Source organism: Vespula pensylvanica, chromosome 1 (genome assembly GCF_014466175.1).
Source record: "Vespula pensylvanica isolate Volc-1 chromosome 1, ASM1446617v1, whole genome shotgun sequence".
Lineage (NCBI taxonomy): Eukaryota > Metazoa > Arthropoda > Insecta > Hymenoptera > Vespidae > Vespula > Vespula pensylvanica.
In genome coordinates this window covers 17,312,255-17,335,418 of record NC_057685.1, presented here as the reverse complement: position 1 = coordinate 17,335,418, position 23,164 = coordinate 17,312,255, and the positions used below count along the sequence as shown (strand labels likewise).

The following is a 23,164-nucleotide window of genomic DNA, read 5'->3' as shown; positions in this document are numbered from 1 at the left end:
CATTCAAGTGTTTGACATACATATATGTACATACATATATGTGTATATACAGTGTTCCAATGAAAAGGGTCCATTATAATTATTATGAAAATCAAAAGAATTGACTTGTTTATTAAAAAAAAAAATTCATCAGACTGTAGTACTTCTAATGGATACATTTCATTGGGACATTATATACATACATACATACATACATATATATATATATATATATATATATATATATACATATATATATAGAGGAAAGATTTTAAAGGTAGAAATAACGAATGGTTAGAACGATTATTTAACGTTTGATTTTCATCAGTACAAGTACGCTAGATCATAGTACGTAATATACGTAAACGAAGTTAAGCTTTGAATTTTACCGGGTAAAGCAAAGCCACTCGGAAACTCGACACAAAATGCCAATACTTTGTTAACGACAGGAAATTCCATCGCCCACATTCCGTCGAAACTTATTACTCGAATGGAGTGTCCATGATAAGCGATATATCTGAACTTCGGAGGTATCGTCGTCGATTCGTATTGGCCAGAGAGAGAGAAAGAGAGAGAGAGAGAGAGAGAGAGAGGGAGAGAGAGAGAGAGAGAGAGAGAGAGAGAGAGAGAGAGAGAGTTCGAACATCACGAGTAGAGAGTGCTTTGATGTCGCCTGTAATGAAATTTTCGTTTAAAATCGTGGAAGAAGCAGTATAACTAGAAATAAAACTTGGTGCTATGTTAGAGAGGAAACTAGAGAGATAGTGAGAAAGAGAAAAAGAGAAAGAGAAAGAGAAAGAGAGAGGAAAGCAAATAGATTTGGAAGAGCGTGCATTCGTGGAGAAGGAAAGAGGGTAAAAGCCTCGACGGAACTTTTGGCGTCTCTCTTTGAACACACAATCTGCCGTTTTTCTCACGACGCGAATCGTGCAATTAGTTTAAAAGCATTTCTCATCGGCGTGTAGATAGATATCGTCGGAATAAGATAAGAGAAGAAGAGGAGAGAAAAAAAAAAAGAAAAATACAAAAGAAAACATTCGAATTAAGTAATATCCGAATTCCCTGTTTGACCATTAAGACAAGCGAGGGAATGAGAGGATGAAGATAAAGAAAACAGAAAGCAAGGAAGAAGGTATGGAAGAGAGATGGAAAGGAAAAAAAAAGAACGTAAAATATACTATAAACCTGTAGATACATTTTATCGAAGCGAGGTAACACAAGTTTCAGAGTAGAACAAGATAGGAATCTTCTGATTATCTCGAAAACATCTTCCTTGACGAGATATCGTCGTGCACGACATCTTCATTGCCAAGCGTTTATTATCCGAGCAACGGTAGCTATCTCACTAATTTGTCATCCCTAAGTATCACCGGTACAGTTTTAGCTCACCGTAACAAAAGTACATCGTCGTCGCATAAGATAATGAGAGAGTAGGAGAAAGAGAGAGAGAGAGAAAGAGAGAGAGAGAGAGAAAGAAAGACCTTATCAGTCTTTTCTCCTAACCATTATATCTATGTTATACCTTATGGGCGAATTAACGAGAAAAAAGCTTTAAGATAACGATACGGCGAATAATTTAACGCTTATCGTTGGAAAATACACGCTTGAAATAGTACCGTTATGATGTTAACGTTGCTCTCATTATTCTACTTAGAAACACACAAACATTCGTAGCTCGTATTACGAGGAATCGTATGTTACGCGTTTATGCGAAGACACTTAGTTGACTTGGCAGCTAAAAGTTCTTCGCTAAAAGATGTTAAGAATAAGTGATACGAATGGAAATGATACGTCAAGTGGAAGAAAGCTTGTGACATCTTTCTTTTAGATAATTTCAAAGCGAATTATAACGGCTGAAAGCTTCTTCGAGAAGGTATCCTCGAACAGACGATTCGTTCGTTCGTTCGTTCGTTCGTTCGTTCGTTCGTTCACCTAGAATAAGGGTGTAAAAAGGGACGAAGTAGAAAGTTTCCGTTTGTTCGAGACTGACTCTCAGCAAAAACGAAGACTCGTTTCCATCGAAAGACTCTCGACTATCTTCATCAAGATCGCAAAGTACCGTTTTAGTAATGGTGCAAACGGGAAAGAAATTTTCTCGTGACTGTTAGTTCAAATATTATTCCCTAATATAATGCTACGTAGTTTCTTTTCGTCGGAATTTCCAAAAACAAATGTCTTTTTAACATAAATCGTGCAGGTTTAAAAAGATTCAAAAGATCTTAGATACTTATCTGCGTATAAAAGAGAGAAAAAGAGAGAGAGAGAGAGAGAGAGAGAGAGAGAGAGAGAGAGAGAGAGAGAGTCTAAAGGTAAATCATTCGTTCGTAGGTACGCCTCGTTAATCTTTTCGATCGTCGATAAAGTTCGTTCTTGCACGAAGCGAAACGCGTTTGCTTTTATAGGAAGAATCGTTCGGAAAGAGAAGTTATCGGTGGAAGTTTAAGAAAGTCAGAACTATAAGATCGTTAGATTTGTTTAATGAAACGGATGAGGTATTACGAATGAGCCACGATAAATCTAATTTAAACTATAAGATATTACATAAAACGAAAATAAATTTCCTTATCGTACTCGAGTGGATTACGTTGAGAGGAGCATAGCAATTTTTAACATTCATTTCTAACAATAAATAAAATTCTCTCGAGGTAAATAAAGTTGCTCGAGATGTCGAGAAGGAAAATCCAAGAGAGACGAAACTGACGAGAGAGAAAGAAATAAAGATAGAAAAGAGAAATAAAATTTTGGGTGCTATGGTGGCCTTAAAAGTCGATTTTTTAAACATCGACCTTTCGTTTCCTCGTTATCGACGAGTGTATTGCTATCGAATTTCCGTCAGCCACATAGATAGGAGGCCGTAGCTCGCTGACGCGCACGCTAGAAAACCATTACGTGATTGCGAGAGCTTGCAAAATGTATTTGCTGCTTTTTTCCTCGGCCGTTGGCCTTCAGACGACCGTTCTTTTGTGATAATACAGCCTATCAAAATTTTATGGTGGAATCCTTTCACGGCACGCATCATTGTTTGAAATAGAAAGAACGATCTTCTCATTTTAGATGAAAACTCCGAATAACTTATTTTCGTTCGAGGTAATTCAGGTGCTAGGGGCGAATGTTTCTTCTTTTCTTTTTGTTTTCTTTTTTATTATCTCGTTTTTATCGACGAATTTTCTACAACTTTCTCTCTCTCTCTCTCTCTCTCTCTCTCTCTCTCTCTCTCTCTCTCTCTCTCTCTCTCTCTCTCTCTCTCTCTCTCTCTCTCTCTCTTTCAGTCTACAAATCCAGAAAGAGAATAGAGTAACACGAGACTGCGGAGTTTAATTCTTTCCTTGGTTTTCCGTTCCCTACTAGTTACATCGAAAGCGTACGTACTTTCTCCCGTCCATTGCAAGCCATACTCATTGCACGAAAAGATTGGTAGTAATAAAATGTTAATAGGTTAACGAGCAGGAACCGAGCCGTTGCTCCCAGACAATCAGGAAGCCGGGCACTTTACTGCTCTAAAATTTTCTTCGTGTCGAGCGAAGCGAGCAAACCCTCTCCTCACCTCTTCCCTTCGTTTCGACGTACCGTTGATACTAATTGGAAAAGCGCGATTTTTTTCCCTCACGAGAAAATTTTAATTATACTAGAAGCGATGGTGAATGACATCGAGAGGAAGAAAAACGGAGGAAGGAGAAAATAAAATAAAATAAAATAAAATAAAATAAAATAAAATAAAATGAAATGAAATGAAATGAAATGAAATGAAATGAAAGGAAGAGGAAAGAGAGAGAGAGAGAGAGAGAAACACGAACGAAAGCAAACGATGCGCGACGGTATATTTGTGTGTAAAATCACGTATTCAATTTATTCTCAATATATGTATCTTTTATATATTAATTATTTTAAATATATATACACACACACACACACACACACACACACACACACACACATATATATATAAAGATACAAAATGGAGTGTATGTCTTCGTTTAAAAGATCTGAGGAAAATATATCCGTTTGATAAACATAAATATATTTGTTTGATAGAGATGAAATATTTAAAAAATTTTTCTTTACATCCACACGCATATAGATATTTTATAAGATAAAACATTTAACTATCGTCCAATGCGATCGATATTACATGTATATATATATATATATATATATATATATATATATATACACATCTCTCTTCTCTTCATTAAATATCTGCAAATTTGCGACAATAATAGTGTCAACGATTATCTGCTTGGTCGCAGGTGTACACACGTAATATCCATGATACGAGGGGAGAAAACAAAAGAATAATCGATGAGGGGAAAATTAATTAGCACTAGCCGGGTGAGGTACGAAGCGTCGATGGCTATTGTTAATCGAAATGCAAATTGTATTGGCGTTCGCCGGGCCATAAAATAATCGTTGAAACATAATGCCTATTTCAGATTCTTCTTTTCTTACGCTTTTCTTAAATTCATCATATTAAATCGGACATAAGTAAACTTATCGACAAATTTTCCTTGTTATCATCTCCATTTTCTTTTCTTTCTGCTTTTCCTCTTCTTTCTTTTTTTTTTTCTCAATATATTATTAAAGACGAATAAGCATAGAATGATATCGTATAGCGCATTCGTAAAATAAAATGTGAAACGATCCAATGTCGGTTAATTAATAGGTTTGTTAACGGCTGCTATTAATGCCACTGGAATTTGTACTCCACGTTGTTACAGCGTATATCGTATTACAATGCTTTCATGGAAGCTTCGCTCGTTTTGTGTGGTGAAAGAGGAAAAAAGAAAATAAAAAAAAAAAAAAAAAAAAAGAAAAAGAAGGAAAAAAAATACGTCGGTTCTAATTACACGACATATCTCGAAATAGTGTGCCGTTATATTCAAGTAAAATAACATTTTTACGAGTTGACATTTTTCAATGTATCAATGCGCATAAAGATAAAAGTAACTTTCACGAATTGAAAACCGTTGTAATATTGTTCGATAAAATTGTAAACGAAAGAATGAGCGAATTCTGTGTCAACGACAGATATCAAAATCGAATCATATAAATTCAACTTTTATCGATCGATAGGTGCACGTATAGTAGTACGGAAAGAAAAAAAATTAATTAGCATTTGGAGCGGCGAAAATTGAATTTTTAATCCATTTTTTTTCTCTTCTTTTTTCTCTCTCTCTCCCTCTTTTTTTAATCTTCTCAACGGCACGAATGGTCAACGAAATTACGTGAAGAACGTTATCTTGTATGGGGAAAAAAAAGAAAAAGAGAGGAAAAAAAGAGAAAAAAAAAATAGAAGAGGAAGAAGAAAAAAAAAAACAGAATTTAAAGAACGTTTCAGTAAGCAAAATAGGATACGATACATATCAATGTTACATCGAATTCGCGATACGAATAAACGATTCGCTTTCACTACACTTGGCCGGTCAAAGGCGCGTGCGGTCTCTCTCCTCTCTCTTTTTTTCTCTTTCTCTCTTCCTGTCTCTCTGTCTCTCTCTCTGTCTCTCTCTCTCTGTCTCTCTCTCTCTCTCTCTATCTCTCTCCCTCTGTCCCTCTCTATCTCTCTCTCTCTCTCTCTCTCTCTCTCTCTCTCTTATATTCCAATCGCGTCTCCTCGACAGCTGTCGCTGCCAAAACAAATGCCCGTTGCTGTCTCACAGTGCTAAAGTTCCTGGCATCAATATTTGCGAACAAACACAGGGTATCGAAGCGAATCGGTCCAGGATCTATCGGAAAAGAAAATGGAAATGCTGACGAAGAGCGGAAGGAAGAAGATGGGGTAGAGGGAGCGTGAGAGGGAAGGAGAGAGAGAGAGAGAGAGAAAGAGAGGGAGGATAGAAGTAGAGAAAGAAACAGAAGAGATAAATAGAGCGTCGACTTGACCCTAAAGCGAGGGTTGGTCACCTACGTCGACTCGTTTCACCCTTTGTACTACGATTCATGAATCATTTGAAATTGTTCCATGCGTTCTTCATATAAATCACCGAAACGTACATGAAACTAACATCGTTATTATCCTATTATCGATAAAAAAAAAAAAGAAAGAATTTTACTCGAGGATAATCTTAGAGGGCATACGTTCGGAAATAAATTCATCTATTATTCGATATACATACCCTTGTAAAATATATAACGATTAAGCTATAAAGCTCACTTAGCGTATACATTCAATATTATATGTATAAATATACATATAATATATAGGGATTACAAATAATAACTGTTTTTCTGGTATCATTAATCCTCGTACCTGTCGCTTATAATTTTTACACGGGAATTGCTATAACGTACCGACGTTTAAAATAACGTTAACGTCGTCGGGAGGAAACGACGAGGAGTGTAATAGTATTCGTGCGACTCGATTCGTTTACGGAAGCGTGCGAAGGAGCTTGAACGACGTGCTTGCAAAGAAGAGAGAAAGGGAAAGAGAGAAAAGAGGAAGAAAAAATTCTTTAAATGACGGATAACGGATGACGTGACGTGCGGTTGGCGTAATGGTTCTCACGAAAAGCCTGAAAAATTCACGGCAAAATGCCCGAGGTGAGGTAGACGAGAGAACGACGAGCCTTGGCTGCAAGCTGGAACGATGCGAAAGAAGCTCTAATCTCTCGAGACTTCGATCTTTTCTTCGATCTTTTCTTCCCCTCTTCTCTTTCTTTTCTGCCTCTCTCTCTCTCTCTCTCTCTCTCTCTCTCTCTCTTCCTTTCTGTCTCTCTCTATCCTACCTTTACCCTCCTCACCTCTTTCTCACCTTGACGCAGAGTAAGACATATTGTTATCGGCACATCGGTAAACCTCACAGCGATGCCGAGGGACAAGCAAAAAATGTCATCCCATAACTTCGGTCACGAACGTAATCTATTTTCACAACGATACATCGATTTAAGGTTGAAAACCGTGCAACAAGTTATTATATATTGCATATATCCAACCTTCCTCTCACGAGAGAAATTTTATCGTACGAAAGATTTTAATTGGTCCGGACGACTATCGATATATAGAATAGATTCTTCCTCGTTTATTATTAATCCTCGACCGAACAGAAAGGATTATACGAAACAAATAAAGCATTCATAGAACGTCGACGCGAATTAAATGAGAAATTCTATGAATACGACGAATACGACATACGTTGTTGTAATGAAAATACGAATAGTAGAACGAATTCGGACGTGGGAAATCGTTTAAATGAATTTTCAAATCATTCTTTTCAACGATTGTCTATTAAATTCGTCCAATCGAATCGAATGTTATCGAACCTTCGTCGAGTCGTGAATTTTTTCGTTCGATTATTTATATAGTGTATTCTTACGAATTGTCGATAACTGATAAATGAAATCGAACGATCATAATCTCTACCGCTATCAACGAGTTTGCATAAATAAGAAATTTATTTTTTCGACGAAGAAAGAACAAAGGAAGGATTCTACTGGACGTGTGTTTATCTTCTCGGGGAAACGAAAAATAAAAAAACTAACACGCTTTTCCGTTTATATTTCCGCTCGAGCTTTGCTACGCGCTTGATCCTTTGGAAGCGTCATTTCCGGGTGGCTGTACGATCGTAAAGCTCGTACATACATACTCTACCTCCGCCATCTCCTCCGCCTCCTCCTCCACCACCATCTCCTACAACTTCCACTACTCCCTCCCTCCCTCCCACTCTCCCACTCTCCCTCCCTCTCTCTCTCTCTCTCTCTCTCTCTCTCTCTCTCTCTCTCTCTCTCAATGGCATAGAATAGCTTCGGGCAACTTTACGCGAGGCACAAGCGGGATTTTCCTCTACGCACTGCGGATACTCGGAGCTTCGCGAATCGCCGGTAATAAAAGGAATAGAGAAAACGGTGAGATTTGCATATACCCTCTGTATCTACTATCTCTGATATTTATTTCACGATGAACGTATTTTTCCATATTTTGGTAGGGTAGGTACGAAAATAAAAAAAAAAAAAAAATAGAAAAGAAAGGAAAAAATCGATTTTTGTAGGAGACCGACGTTCTACGAGAAAATCAAAGTTCGATCATCGACTGGATGCGTTATGAATATTTACCTAAACTATCGATGAGAAAAGGAAGAACAAAGGTAATATAATTTTTCGTTGAAGAAGACATGATCGAAGAAAATTCTCGATTCGAACGTTTTATCGTAGTTAACTAATCTTTAATTTTTCCGATTGATTTTGGATATACATCAATAATCGATAAGGTTGCATAGCCTTTACACAGAGGAAAGAAATCCAATCTTTGAAATCTACTTTTCCTGTCATGTCAGAATCGTTTCAATGTATTTTCCTATGAACAGATACATATCTACGTGCTAGACGATTTCCATGTGCCCCGGGTCATCGCGCCGTTGCAAACGGCACCGCCATTACGTAGAAGCATATAATTTCATTTCGGTTTCACCATCGATTATACTGCGAATTTTCAATGGCATCGTAATTGAAAATCCGTGACAGAACGACCGAGATACGTACCCGAACAGACGGATACCGCCGAGTTATAAAGTTCGCCACGAAATTATAGAGAACCGATATTCTATTTCCCCGAAATTTTCGACCGAAAAAGGAATAGGTCGTTAACCTATTATCGGAGTAGGCAAAAAATAACCGACAACAAATATAGTGTATTTTTGTCGAGGATACGTCGGCCGTTCGGTGCCAGAACGCCGTAGGGAAAATGGAAAAACAAATCGAATGGAAAAATATGTATATATCTATATATATTTACGGGCACACATACATATCATATATATATATATGTGTGTGTGTGTATATATGTATATAGGAACATATAAGAACGTACGTACGCGTACAATAGTCTATATTATACTCGAGTATATATTTCCACGATTTCACGTAGTAAATACGAATAGATGAACGAAAAAGAGAAGCAGAAAAAAAATGAAAAAGAAAATAAAAAAGACAAAAAGAAAACATATTCTTCCACTTTCAGTATAAACGACGAATTTCGGTACTACGTGTGGAAGCTATATCGATTATTCGGTAGGGGGGTAAAAAAAAAAAAAAAAGGCGTAAATTTTTCGAATAGGACGTCATAAAATTATTTCCCGACGTTTATTGAAGGGCTCGAATTTTATCGGCTTCGTTGTAATATGCGATGAGAGACACGCAGTTGCTTCCACGTATTAATTTCATCAAAGCCATTGTAATTATGGGAAATGCGCTCAACGGTGTATACCGATAGAAAATGTCCCGCAAATTCCTACGGTTGATACACATTACGTATCGCGGTTCGGTTGATGATATTATCCGTGATTAATATGCGATAATTAATAGTTTTCGATAAGATAAATGATCCTCATTTTCGACTTTGATCATTAAACAGAAAACATTGCCTTGGACTTAATTAGTTCGAAAGAAAAATTGAAAGCAAACGAATCGATTTTCCAATAATCTCCCTACCAATTTAGTTATCCTGAACTCTCGCATAAGTAGAGAGAGACAGAGAGAGAGAGAGAGAGAAAGAGAAAAGAAAAAGAGTCTTTAACAAAAGTAATTTAGATAGACCTCTCATAGAATTAGGGTGACCCTTAAGAAGAGGAAAAAAAGAAGGAAAGCAAGAAAGCGAGAAAGAAAGAAAGAGAGAGAGAGAGAGAAAAGAAAAGAAAAAAAAATGAAAAAAGAAAAAAACAGAAATAAAGGAGGTAACACAGGCTGGTTCGCGGTGGACCGAGAAAGAAATAGATAAAAAAGGTGGAAATAAAAGAAGGGAATATCGCATTCAGTGGGCTGGATAAACCAAGGGTGTGGGAATAGTAGTTGAGAAAAAGGAAAGAAAAGGAACAAAAATAAAAAGAGAAAGAGGGGAATTAACGATTAAGTGTGGGACGTGGTACGCGAAGTAAGAACGGTGCTGGTAGTTTTTGGATAACAGTTGCTACTGCGATGGGGATGGTAGCTTCCGCTCGTTGCCGGTTGCTCGTGTACTGGAAGCTGGCCAAACGCGATTAAGTCGGTTCTCTCTCTCTCTCTCTCTCTCTCTTTTTCCCTCTCTGCATCTCTCTCTCTCTCTCTATATCTCTCTCTTTCTCCCTTCTCCTTTCTAAGGAAAGAAAGGAAGCGAAGGCAGAGTTCTGCCGCAGGGGTCTGCCGCAGCTGATACCTGAGAGACGTGCAAGGTGTTCCTCGAGAGTTACTTCGATCCTCAGCGAACCTTCTGCTACTCAGACAACGTCCTCCTACGATCGTAACGCGCCTTGGAAGTTATCCAACCAGGGCCGGCATATCGGAGAGTTTATCCTCCGGGCGGAGCTCCTTCGCGCGGAAAACGAGGCTGGACTGCAAGTACGAACCAACTCGAGAATTCGAACGTATGAGAACGAGAGAGATAGAATGAAAAAGAGAGAGAGAGAGAGAGAGAGAGAGAGGAAGAGGAAGGAAGAGAGGAAGAAGGAAAGATAGATATAGAGAGATGAGAGAGGAAATCAAGTGGCAATTTTCCACGCTAGAGATCGCGAACCCGGTCGACTACTACTGCGGTAAGCCGACGTGGCTGTCGGACAGAAATAAAATATTTATGGGGGAAAAAAAAATGAGAAACCACTGGTTCGTTCCACCATCCGATCCTTTTTTTTTTCTTTTCTTTAATTTTTTCTTTTCTTTTTTGTTGTTTTTTTTTTTGTCTTTTTCTTTTGTCACGTCAACGACGTCGAGCTCTCTTCAGTGAGAGAGACAGAGAGAGAGAGAGAGAGAGAGAGAGAGAGAGAGAGAGAGAGAGAGAGAGAGAGAGAGAGAGAGAGAGAGAGAGAGAGAGAGAGAGAGAGAAAGATAGAAATGGAATTTTCTTTAGACGTCTCGAGATTTTTCTAATTCTTCATATCTTTTCTTTTTTCTATGTTCGTGTACTTTTTTTGTTTTGCTGTAAAAATAATACGCAGACTTTTATAATACCTAGTTTATTAACCGTTCAAAATGTTCGAAACATGACCGGATAGGTAGATATGTACGTGATGTGTACGAGTCCGTTCGCGATACGTTTCGCAAATATGAATTTCACATTTCCAACATCACACGTCACGCGTCATGCGTTAGATACGCGTTCGCGGTATTCTCTCGCAGAGAATACCAACCGAATGAAGCTATTTTAAATGACTTTATCTCGAGTATCCCTCAATTTCATTTGCGTAGATACGTACGTCGTCGTACGGTCTCAACAAAACAATGCGATGCACTTTTCTCGATACACGAGTTATCGCGTTCTCTTAATATTTCATCTCTTTGCGGACTGATTGACACCATGCCAAGAAAATTTTTGCAGAGTTCGCAGGAGAGGTTAGATTTTTACATTGACTGGAAAAAGATCGTCCGCAGCGACCTATCGGAACAAAAGTCTCGACTGGAAACTCCAAGGGGTGTACTCCTTTGCGGTCCAGATGAAAAAGAAAAGAGGAAACGAAAGAAGAAGAAAGAGGGATGATGGTGGTGGTGGTGGTGGAATAAGAATCCAGTACAGTTCTTAGCGAGGATGAAGTACCACGATGGTGAAGTCCTCTGGAGAGCTTTCAAGTACTCGCTTGCGACTCTCCAACTCGTCGGAGCTTGCCTCGGCATCGAGCTGCTTCCAAGAGGGTGGTACGCCACGATCTTTCTGAAAATCTTAGTTCGCGTCGTGTATATATATATATATACATACATACATACATACATACATACATACATACATACATACATATATAAAAAGAGAGAGTGTGTATGTGTAGACACATACAGACAAATACATAGAAGTTAGACCCCGATTCGTCAAGAACCAAGCACAGCGGCTTGCTCCTCTTCGCAACTGTCCACCTATGCACTCCACCCCTCTCATCTTTCTCTCTTTTCTACTTTCACCCCTACTATTTCCCTTCGCTCCTCGACCGCTTTTTTGCCCACCGAAGATCCACTTTGGCCGGCACTTTCGCTTACTCGTCCACTCCCACTCCTATCTAACGAAAAAGACGCCGAGCCAAGTACTTTCTTGACGACTTCCCAGAGAGAATTCGAGCCTCGACTGGAAGTTATTCTTTCTTTCTTTATTTCTATCTTTCTTTCTTTCTTTCTTTCTTTATTTCTTCCTTCCTTCCTTCCTTCCTTCCTTCCTTCCTTTATTCTTTTCTTTCTTTCTTTCTTTCTTTCTTTCTTTCTTACTTTGATCATCAAGCATCGTCCATCGAAGTTAACCAAGCCCTCGACCTCAACGATATCCTTCCACTCTACCAACCTACCTAACTACCTACATCACATCCATTCCGAGAAACTGTAATCGCTCCTAACTATTTCAATCGAGGAAAATTCGAAACTTCACTACCCTACAAAATCGATAGTAACCACCATTGAATTTCCTTCGAAAACAATCGTTCGTTGTTTCAATAATGTCTATCTTTGACATCTCTTACGTTCTTTGAATATACATACCTCTTCGATCTCAAAGATACCTTCGATCTATATAGACACACTCAAGTTGAGCAAATTTTCGAGAATCTCTTCAGTTCTTCCTCGAAAGGACTTCGCGATCGTCATTCTCGTCATCGTCATCGTCCTCATCGTCATCATCGTCGTCGTCGTCGTCGTCGTCGTCGTCGTCGTCGTCGTTGTCGTCGTCGTCTTTGTTGTTTCGTAGAATTAATACTCGAACGGTCATAGTGTATTTCCGGATGATCGGTTAGATAGAGAAGAGCGTACTTTTTCAAACGGACGGATTTAAATCTAAGCCACGTCTTGGCAAGCACGACGAATTAGAAGGAAAAGAGAGAGAAAGAGAACGAGAGCAAGAGTGTGTCACAGAGAAAGAAAGAGAGAGAGAGAGAGAGAGAGAGAGAGAAATAAAGGCGTATTCAAACTCTTCTCGAAGATAAGTCGGTTTGTTTTCGTGTCTGTTTCACTCTTACAAACTTTGTTCGTACGCCTCTTTTCTTTAACTACTCTTCTCCCTCTCTCTCTCTCTCTCTCTCTCTCTTCGTCTTTCTACTCGTATCTTTATCTCTCTTACTTTCGTTCTCGTTCTCCTGTCGCATGCGTACGCGTAGAAACGTGAGTCATCGTTGAAAGAAGAAGAAGAAGAAGAAGAAGAAGAGATGGTGGACCTTGTCGCGAATCTAAATAAATACGGGCATGCTCGCTCACGAAGACGAAGACGAAGACGAAGACGAAGACGAAGACGAAGACGAAGACGAAGACGAAGACGAAGACGAAGACGAAGACGAAGACGAAGACGAAGACGAAGATGAAGATGAAGAAGGAGAATACGAAAACGATCCGAAGGAAAAGAGGAAAGAGAAGTGCGCAAGGGTGCGCCAAGCTTACGAGACATCGCTTAGAAATGCGTGAGTAAGAACCTTACACCGCGGTAAATTTATATCATGCTCTTTACCGTGCCTCCTGTTAGAAACTTTCCGAACTTTCTCTTCTTCGTAACTTCGATACACATTCGCGTCCAACAAGAAAATCTCTAGGAATGAGTAAATCTACCGAAGTAATCAAAAAAGAAAAAAAAAAGAAAAACGAGAGAAAAAAAAAGAAAAAAAAGATGGAAAGAAAAAAGAAAAAAAAGGGGGAAAAAGAAACTATAGTTCTATCGATCCTACATTTGTCTATCACTACCGATGTATACTTACTTATTTTTTTATAACAGCGTTAACAATGTATTCCTGTGTAAACCAGGAACTGTTACGGTCTGGATTTATTTATTTATTTATTTATTTATTTATTTACTTATTTATTTATTCATTGAGACCGATGGGAAAAAAAAAACGACGCGAAGCTCTTGTCCAAATGGGAATATATCTGCTTCTCCATTTTTTCTATGTCCGTCTTTCCGATCGCCGACGTTGTGGTCAAAATGTATAAAAAAACGCGATTAATGGTTACGTCGTCGACAACGTTTTCGCGATAGAATCTCAATTATTCGACTAAATGAGAATATGTACGATTGGGATTATTGAAACAAAGAAGTTCGTTTTAACGGATAATTGATTTAAGCGAATATAATTGCTCGATATTTATCTACCCATTGTCATTCTTGTATGTGGAATCTGATAAAAAAAAAAAAAAAGAAAGAAGAAGAAGGAAAAGAAAAGAAAAAAAAAAGAAAAAGAAAGAAAAAGCAAGGAAAAAATGAATAAAAAACAAAAAACAAAAAAAAATTCTTAATTGTATATGCATATAAATGAGAACGATAACGAAGATTGTACAAGCTATCCGTTTGTTTCGAAAGCATGTAGAATTAAAGCAATTTAATTAATCTTTAAACGTATTCGATGCTCGTTAAATAAACGATTTTTTTAAAATAACGAGTAAAACTAAATAGAGAAAGCTCGAGCTGCGTGAAATTGTATCGATGTATGTATGTATGTATTTCCATTACCTTTGATCTTTGTTAAACGAATTGGAAGTATCGCACGATTGTTACTTTTTCCAAGCAACATAAGCATTATCTGCACAGACTTCATACGTTGAAAAACTAAAATTGAAAATATTCAATTACGCGTGTTACTGCTTCTTCTCGTTTATATCTATTGCACGAGGATCGATATTTGATTGAAACGTATCAAACGTTAATACGGCTTGACGACGAAGTAGTCGTATATACAAGAACGTTAAAGTCATTATATTAATTAATATAACACACATACACAGATACATATGTATATATCGATATTATTCTTAATACGCTTAATTATCGTTGATTAATTAAGAGCAATATCGAATCGTACTTTTCTGATATTTTCTATTGTACGTAAAACTACTTCAAATAAGTAGCAAACAAATAAATTCGAGAATAAACGTTCAGAATGAGTTAAGAATTAAGCATTATTATGCATTATTTCGGCAACAACGTGGCAGACGGATAATGGATGTTCGAGCGTCTTTCTAGGCAGAGGAAGTAGGTAACGTTCGCGCTATGGTTCCGGCGAATGATGCAGCCGTTGGTTGGAAATAGAGGGGTTGGATCTACAAGGACGTGGTTAGAGAAGCCACATAGATTGATGCCTTTGTACTCCATGGATTAATAATTAATTATAGCTGGTAAGCTAACCAAGCCTAATTAGGGAAAGTACACGAAGGCAAGATATAAGCGAACTATGCTTTTATGCCCTATGTTCCCTAGGATCCATATCGTTGTCATTGTCATGGCTGTGGGGAGGAAAGGGGGGAGGAGGACAAAGGGGGGTGGAGGAGGAGGAGGAGAAGGAGGAGGAGAAATGCTGCAATTATATAGATGCCATCCATAACTTGTGCAAATGCCATCATGAAACGTTGAAGTAATATTGATAATCTGTCCAAAGAGATGGCAACTCGAAAACTAAACTATCCTGACGCTTTGACATACCACCTACCGAAGTTTATTTCCATCCTTAAGTTAAAGACTAAATGGAAATGGTATTTCATCTTCGATGGAAGTGTCCTATAACGGCAACGTTACTTTCCCTCGCTTCTTTCACCTTACCACCCTAATCGAATATCCTTCTCAACGTTATATGGTATAAAAATTCGGAATAAAAATAAATAGGAGAGTACGGAAGATACTAAAATGAAAAACGATTAATCTCGATTTATTAGACGTTCGATATGGTTTTGAACAGACAGTTTTTTGCAAAAAAAAAAAAAAGAAAAAAAACATATTCGCGATTCTCTTCTTCTTCTCTTTTCAACTAGGCGAACGAGGCTCGTTATAACACGATCGGGTTAAGAAAAGTGAGTAAGACTGCGGGCACGAGATCCAGAAGTGGCTCGAGATGACGCGCACTCTCTTATGACGGAGATTTCCGCGTCTAGAAAAGAAACGACTACGACGTTAAGACGACGATTGCGATGGCACATCCGAAGAAGAAAGTCAAACCACGAAAGTAAATGTAAAAGAGAAGAAAAAGAAAAGGAGGGGTACAAGGAGGTAGAAGGGAGAAAAAAAAAGAAAAGGGAATGGGGAGGAAAGGGCCGATCGCTTTCAGCGAAATAAATAAAGCGCTGTTACCGCCGTTGTTGCAGTTTTCACCGGCTTTGCCTTTTATTACTTTCTCTCTTTGATACTTTGTGCTCGCGTTTAACGATGAAGTTCTTTTGCCCGTTTTCTTTTTTCTCTTTCTCCTTCCCATTTTTTTTCCCACCTCCTTCTTCCCCTTTTTTCCTCTTATTTTTCTCCTCCTTTATCTTTTTCTTTTCTCTTACTCTCTTTTTTGCCTTTTTTTTTTCTTCCTTTTTCTTCTTCTTTTTTTGCTTTTGTTTATCTCAGACAATATTCTCGCGATAATATAACCAATGAGGCGAATGAAATTGAAGAAAAAAATGTTATAATAAGGAAGATTGTATGGATAAAAGGATCGATAGGAATAACAAAGGAAGAGGATGTTTCTTCGATTCGGTTCCTTCTTTTTTCTCGCGTTGAATAAGATAAAGATAAAGTTCGAATCGTAGGATACAAACGGAGATGAAATAGCTATGTAAATCCATGAAATCGCGTCATCCGACATTACACGTAAACGAACAAAATGGAAAAGAGAAAGAGAGAAGGGGAGAGAGAGTGAGAGAGAGAGAGAGAGAGAGAGAGAGAGAGAGAGAAACAGACAGAAAAAGAGAAAAAGGAAGAAATAAAAAGAGAGAGAGAAATAGAGAATGTATGCGTGCACGTAGATGTGTATGAGTCAAAACGTAAATTCTCTAAGGACGTTTTATTGTTTCTCCTTTTCTTCCACGCTTTCCTCGAGTCTCCTCTTCGTGTTTCACCCCTCTCTTACGCCTTTCCCTGGCTTTGAATGACGGTAGACGCGCCATTGATGGGTCACAGTATTTATAACCCGGTGAGCATGCGAGAGGGAACCAACGGGAAAGCTTTTGACTACCTGCGCTTGCAACAGAGCTCCTATCGTCGAGGCCGTATTATTTTAGAAGTTCTCTCACCCTTTATAGCTCGCCTCGACGAACAGAGAATCGCCCTTTAAGGCGAGTGGCAACTGGGAAAAGCGGCGTCATAAATCAAAGGTCTTTTCCCTGAAGCATGCGCCCTTATAAGAGAAGCACGAAAGAGAGAAAGAAAGAAAGAAAACAGGAAATAAAAAGCCAGAGAGAGAGAGAGAGAGAGAGAGAGAGAGAGAGAAAGGGAAAAGGAAACCAAACCACGACGACGAGAGCTCTAATATCTCTTTCGAAATTTTCGAATCCTTCTCAAAGACTAATTCCAAAGTAATCCGATTTTCCTTTTACCTCGGAGAAATTACAAGTTGTTAGTATAACACTCTTTGTAAAATAACTTTTCGAGAAACATCAGAAGCGTAACGAGAAGAAATTAATGAACATTTTATGTAGGAAAAAAAAAGAAGAAGAAAAAAGAAAAGAGGGGAAAAAACAGAATAGAGAAAAGGAAACAAATAAACGAATGAAAAAAAAAAAAAAAAAAAAAGCTGGAGCTAAAATACGAAATGAAAGAGAACATTTTTTTATATCGCGTATCGTGCAATTCGATAGAATGAGATTAATCTAGACTTTATAAGTGTATTGCCAACATATATACGTGTATACACATACATACAAACATACATACATATATATATATATATATATAATAGAGAACATATGTGAAAGATACTATATACGAAGGTGTTCCCAGTAGGCGCTTATCAAAATGTTTTATCGCCTTTCGCGAAGTAGAAGACAAAGTTATGAGAAAAGAGAGAGAAAGAGAAAGAGAGAGAAAGTGAAAAAGATAGACGGAGAATGAAATAGTACATATATATATATACATACATATATATATATATATATATATATATATATATATATATGAATCGTTTCGTTTCGATGAGAGTATAGCACGCGCGATGTCTCGATGGAACGGAGATTCGTAGGAAAATCCACGCGGCTTAACGAGAAGCCACGACGGAAGTTGAGATCCCCCGGGCTTGAATCCTAAACCATTCCTGAGGAACATTCCTCGTGGGTACGCGTCGAGTCTGTTTTCCCTTCATCTACGATGCGTCTCCACGTCTATCGGCTTAATCCGCCGTGTTAGTCCACGAGTCGCGTCAAAACTTGAACCGTCCGACATATTTCCCGCTCGTACCACTCGTTTTTGTTACGATTAGCCGTGTTCCTTTCGACTAACATAACGTTTGCAAATCACTACCGTGCAACGAAATTCCGTTCGCTTAGTCTTTAAAGCTTCTATCCTATTTGTCTTTCAAAGTTCTATCAACGGGTAGGATAATTTAAACGAACGATAGATTTGGCTTTCTTCTTTTTATGTTTCATATTATACGAATGTATATAATATATACATATGTATGTATAAATGAATATAAATAAAAAATATATATATATATTTTAATAAAGAAACAATAAGATACGATAAAATGTAACGATATCTCGATAGTAAGCTATACGCGAATTCCTCGTTTACTCTTATACGCCGATCGAAAGAGGGAAAGAATCGGACCGAACAAAAATATCGCGTCGAAGTGGAAAGAGAGAAGGTGAGCAGCAAGTGAGCTGTCGCGACTAAAATTAGTCGCTTCGCTCGTTCGGGAGAGTCTCTTCGTCTCTTGGCTACCGAGAAAGCAAGCGTCGCCTTGTCTAGTCCCTAAGTCGTGATCGTGTCGTGCCAACGTAACAAATTTTCCGATCGAATTGCGCCTACCGCGCATTTCTCCTTATCCAAAAAAAGCAACGCCACCCATTCTTATTCCATTCGAAAGGTGACTGTCATGTTGCTCGATACGATCGTTTTTTCTTTCTTTTTACTGGGGACATCATCCAGAAATGGATGGAAAAATGCCTACACGAAGGTCCAAGAGCCGTTGAAAGAAAGAAAAGGAGAAAGGGGGAGGGGACGAACGAAAGGACAACGTGGACGTTGTAAAGAAAGAGATGGAAGAAATAGAATGAAAAGAGAGAGAGAGAGAGAGAGAGGGGGAGAGTGGAAACGAGAAAAGGAGACTCCATTCAGGCAGCAGAAGCATTAACTCGGCAAGGCAGCCACCCAAAAGAAGACCATTAACTACATCTACTGGATGGAAGAAAAACAGAAGGGTGCCTCTTACTGTCTCGCCCTTTCTCTCTCTCTCTCTTTCTCTCTCTCTCTCTTTCTCTCTCTTTTTCTATCTATCTATCTATCTATCTATCTATCTATCTAACTATCTATCTATCTACCTATCTATCTATCTCTTTCTTTCTCATATATGTAAGTCTCTTGCTTCCTTTATCCACGACATGCTGTTTCCATTACAAGACTAATAGTTCTTCTCGACATTCGTAACGGTACGTCCACCGTTTGGACGTAGTTTCTGCTTTCAAGACGATCCATCGACTTTCCACGCATCCTACCGCAACACAAATTTGGCATTGCCTTCTGAAAATCATACTAGCATTCTGTTTTTTCCTCTCTCTCTCTCTCTCTCTCTCTCTCTCTCTCTCTCTCTCTCTCTCTCTCTCTTTCTTTGTCCGAATTACAACGAAGGAATATCGTATATCGCTCGTAATCACCACGTTGATTTATGACGGTGAACGTCGTTCTTTTCTCGCGATAACTACTTGCCACCTTTGAAACGATCTCTCTTTTATGGAAGCTATTCCACGTACTTTCCCTCCTCTCGATGGGGAGAAAATTTTCCCATGGAAAAAGTTTCCTCGAAAAATAAAAATAAAAAGAGAGAAAAAAGAATGAAAGGAGAAAGAAAAGGAAGAAAAAAGTAAAAAGTGATACCTACACGCGCGATACGATAAGTTCTGTGACATTTTATCTTTCTCATGAGAATAAAGTATAAAAAAGATAAAAAAGAAAAAGGGGGAAGGAAAAAGGACGAGGCGTCGAATGGTATAAAAAAATCGGTATAAAACTCATTTTCCGAAAGAGAAGGAAAAAAAAGGAAAAGAAGAGGAAAGAAGAGGGAAGAGGGAAAGAGGGAAGAGGACGAAAAACAGAAGAGACGGAGAAGAAGAAGAAAGCAAAAGGAAAAAGAAACAAAAATTAAAAAGAAAAAGAAAAATTCGTGCTAAAGCAACGTTCCGTAACGGGATCGAGTCTCTCCATCTCTTTCGAGTTCTCGTTCCGTCGTTTCATCGCGACTTCATTTAAAGCCCAGCCAGGAGGCGAAAAAAAAAGAGAGACAGAGAGAGAGAGAGAGAAGCAAAGAGTGCCTGCCGGGAGAACCGAGAAAGCAAATTAAGCGTAATGCCCGGGCAGAGGCGCCAGCGTCGGGACGCCTTTCTAACGGCCGGCAGCCGCATTTTGCGCGTGGGACCAAAATGTCCGCTTGGAGTAAGAGAGACAGTTAAAACTGGAAAGAGAGAAAGAAAAAGAGAAAGAGAAAGAGGGAAAACGTAAAAGAGAAGAAAAAGAATGAAACAGAGATAGAGACAGACGGAGTAGTAGTACGAAAGGAAGAAAAATTCTATGAAAGGGAAGGGGGACGTAACAAGAAATATAATAAACGTTAATATTCGCTTATTCTTTCCCGCTTTTCCACTCGTACCTCTCGCGAAACTCACAAACAAGTCACAAGTCGTGCACGCGCGGTCTGTCCCGTCACAGTACCTACTTACGAATACGCTTTTCAACGCTCGCTTCAATTTTGTTAAGTGGACGATTATGAAATAGAAAAAGAAAAAGGAAGGAAAGGAGAAAAAAAAAGAGGAAAGAAAAAAGAGCAATGAAAATAACGACGCTGGAACGAGATTAGTTCATTTATAGGAGATATAAATCATCCTAAGATCATTTCTTTCCATTTCTCAGATATATTTTGTAACTATAATAATAATAATAATAATACTAATTATTATTATTATTATTATTATTATTATTATTATTATTATTATTATTATTATTATTATTATTATTATTTGTTTTTGCATTTTCCTCTTCTTTTCGTTCTTCCTCGTTGCAATGTAAAAAAATGTAAGAGAATAAAAAGTTGACTCGCTAAGATGTCAAAAGAAGCGTGTTGGAAAAGGAGAAGATGTAGAATAGACGTGAGCATGATTTATCTCGTTCTCCTTAGAACATGTTTGGAAAAGCTGTGCGGAATGAGAACGTTGTAAGTCCTGAATCTATCCTGTTCATTCCAAATGGGAATAGTGTAAATCCGACTTAATCCGTTCTCCTCCTACTTCACTTTGATATGATATATCATTCTCTTCGAGAAACGTACGGGTAACTATCGAATTTCCTTTGAAGCATATTTCGTCGATATCTCGTCGAGGATGAACTCATTTCGATCGATCTTACGATTATCCGAAAAGTTACGAAACGTTTGTACACGTATACCGTGTATGTTGGATATGTTGTTATGTACGTGTACGAGGCTGTACCACACTTCGATACTAATCACCACAGCTGCGTTCCGCTAAACGCGTTTCGCCTTGAATTATCGCAACCACGGAGCATTAACTCGGCAGTCGCATTTAATCCGCGAACCGGTGCACTTCTCGAATAAAAGAAAGATATCCGTGTGAACCGTTTAATGGATCGACGCTTATTTTCTTTTATACGTCGTAAGCAAATTTTCCTGAGTTTGCTGTATTCTTTATTTTTCATTCGTATATATATATCTATCGACATAGACAGTTATGTATGCACCCATGGAAAACTTTCGCGCGTGGATATGAAAGCTAACGAGTTAACTATAAAGGTTGCCGTCGAATGTCATTTAAACTTACCGTCACCTATTTCTAAAGCGAACGAACTTTCATAAACAAGATGGAAGTTAAATGGAATTATTGATTTCTGTTCGATCTAACTAGAAAGTTTTGCGTACGCGTTAATAAGCTTTAGATCGTTTCTAAGCTGTTGACGATCGAATTAAACTATATCGTTTCTGTCTCTCTCTCTCTCTCTCTCTCTCTCTCTCTCTCTCTCTCTCTCTCTCTTTTTCTCTGCGCGTTAAATGTAATAAATCAATAATCAATATTTACCTATAGTTAATCTATTTCTTTGAAGTCACATTAACAAGGCTTACCTTGTCTACTCATCGTTATATATCTTATAGCTATACGTTAATCTTTCCATTAACCTCGAACGAAAGCCTCCATCGTTTCGAAATTACGCGGTCTCCCCGAAGGAAGTAGACCCATAATAACATCGCAAACCTTCGAATTCCCTAAGCCGTGGGTAAAGGTTACGCAATTTCCCTCTTGCAAGGAGGGCCAAACGTTGGACGGTTAAACCAATTTACTACCCTTAACTTCATCCGAAGCGTATAACGGACTTCTCTTGTGGCGAAAGTCTCTCTTGTTACCACCTTGTTTCGTGGTATGATCAAGAAATTTTAAAGAACATATAAGGATAAATATGGATCCTTTAGGATGAAAAAGAAAAAGAGAAAGAGAGAGAGAGAGAGATTGAGAAACAAAGAAAGAGATCGTAGTTTCGTCTGTTCATCCTCTTTAAGTAATTTCACATGCTCGCATTTACGAGTCGCCAGAAGAGGAAGAAAAGAGAAAAAAGAAAGATGAAGAGAAAGAAGAAGAGAAAAAAGAAAAAGAAGAAGACGACGAAGACGAAAGCGACAGGGAGAGAAGGAAGAGAGGTCAGTGGAGGGCCGTAGAAGCAGAGAGTTTCTAATTTGGTGCCTTGGCAAAAATCGACACTCCGTCTAGACTCTCAGCTTAATAGGCACTTACATACAAACACACACATACATACATGCATGGATACATACACAAGCTGTATCTCGATTTTTATCACATCACGATAAATATAAATACGTCGTGATGACACATTTGCCAATGTTCGTATTATTTCCAATTTTATTATATCGCTGATATAAAACAAAGAAATCTTTCGTACTCGTATCAAAGTTATCAACGATGTCAGTTCTTTTGACTTTTATATGGATCAATGAAAGGGTCTATGAAATATAAATCAATGCCGATCAAATATGACGACTGACAATCGAGTACGAGTAGAACGATGCGAAATACGTACGTATGAACGATTCGATGAATTAGATCTTTCTCCGTTTCACTTGTCACGCCGCATCGAATAACTAACTTTTTTTTCTCTATTTTTCAAAGGAATACGTTTCAAACAAGACTGTTCCTCTAGTTAACGATCAGAATTCGTATAAGTGGTACGTTCTGTGCGATTTAAATGTATGTAGCTATGTCGGAGTGAAAGGGAAAAGTTAAAGAAAGACGAGGGAAGAGAAAGAGGTAAAAAGAGATAAAAATATAAATTAGAAGTAAAGACAGAGAGAGAGAGAGAGAGA

The 23,164-nt window shown here is 38.2% G+C and overlaps 2 protein-coding genes and 1 long non-coding RNA gene across 8 annotated transcripts in view; 2 read left to right on the top strand and 1 right to left on the bottom strand.

Annotated features, from left to right (window-relative positions):
- The window catches only part of LOC122627590, a 189,577-nt gene that overhangs the window by 90,827 nt on the left and 75,586 nt on the right, over window positions 1–23,164 (bottom strand). The gene's annotated exons all lie outside the window — the stretch shown is intronic.
- LOC122627570 (protein vein) overlaps window positions 1–23,164 on the top strand; it is a 227,212-nt gene that overhangs the window by 135,709 nt on the left and 68,339 nt on the right. The gene's annotated exons all lie outside the window — the stretch shown is intronic.
- On the top strand, window positions 12,789–15,079 carry LOC122627574 (coiled-coil domain-containing protein 96-like). The gene is made up of 2 exons (XM_043808801.1): window positions 12,789–13,294; window positions 14,806–15,079. Exons 1-2 carry the CDS (start codon window positions 13,083–13,085, stop codon window positions 14,819–14,821), a joined length of 228 nt encoding a protein of 75 aa, XP_043664736.1. The 5' UTR covers window positions 12,789–13,082; the 3' UTR covers window positions 14,822–15,079.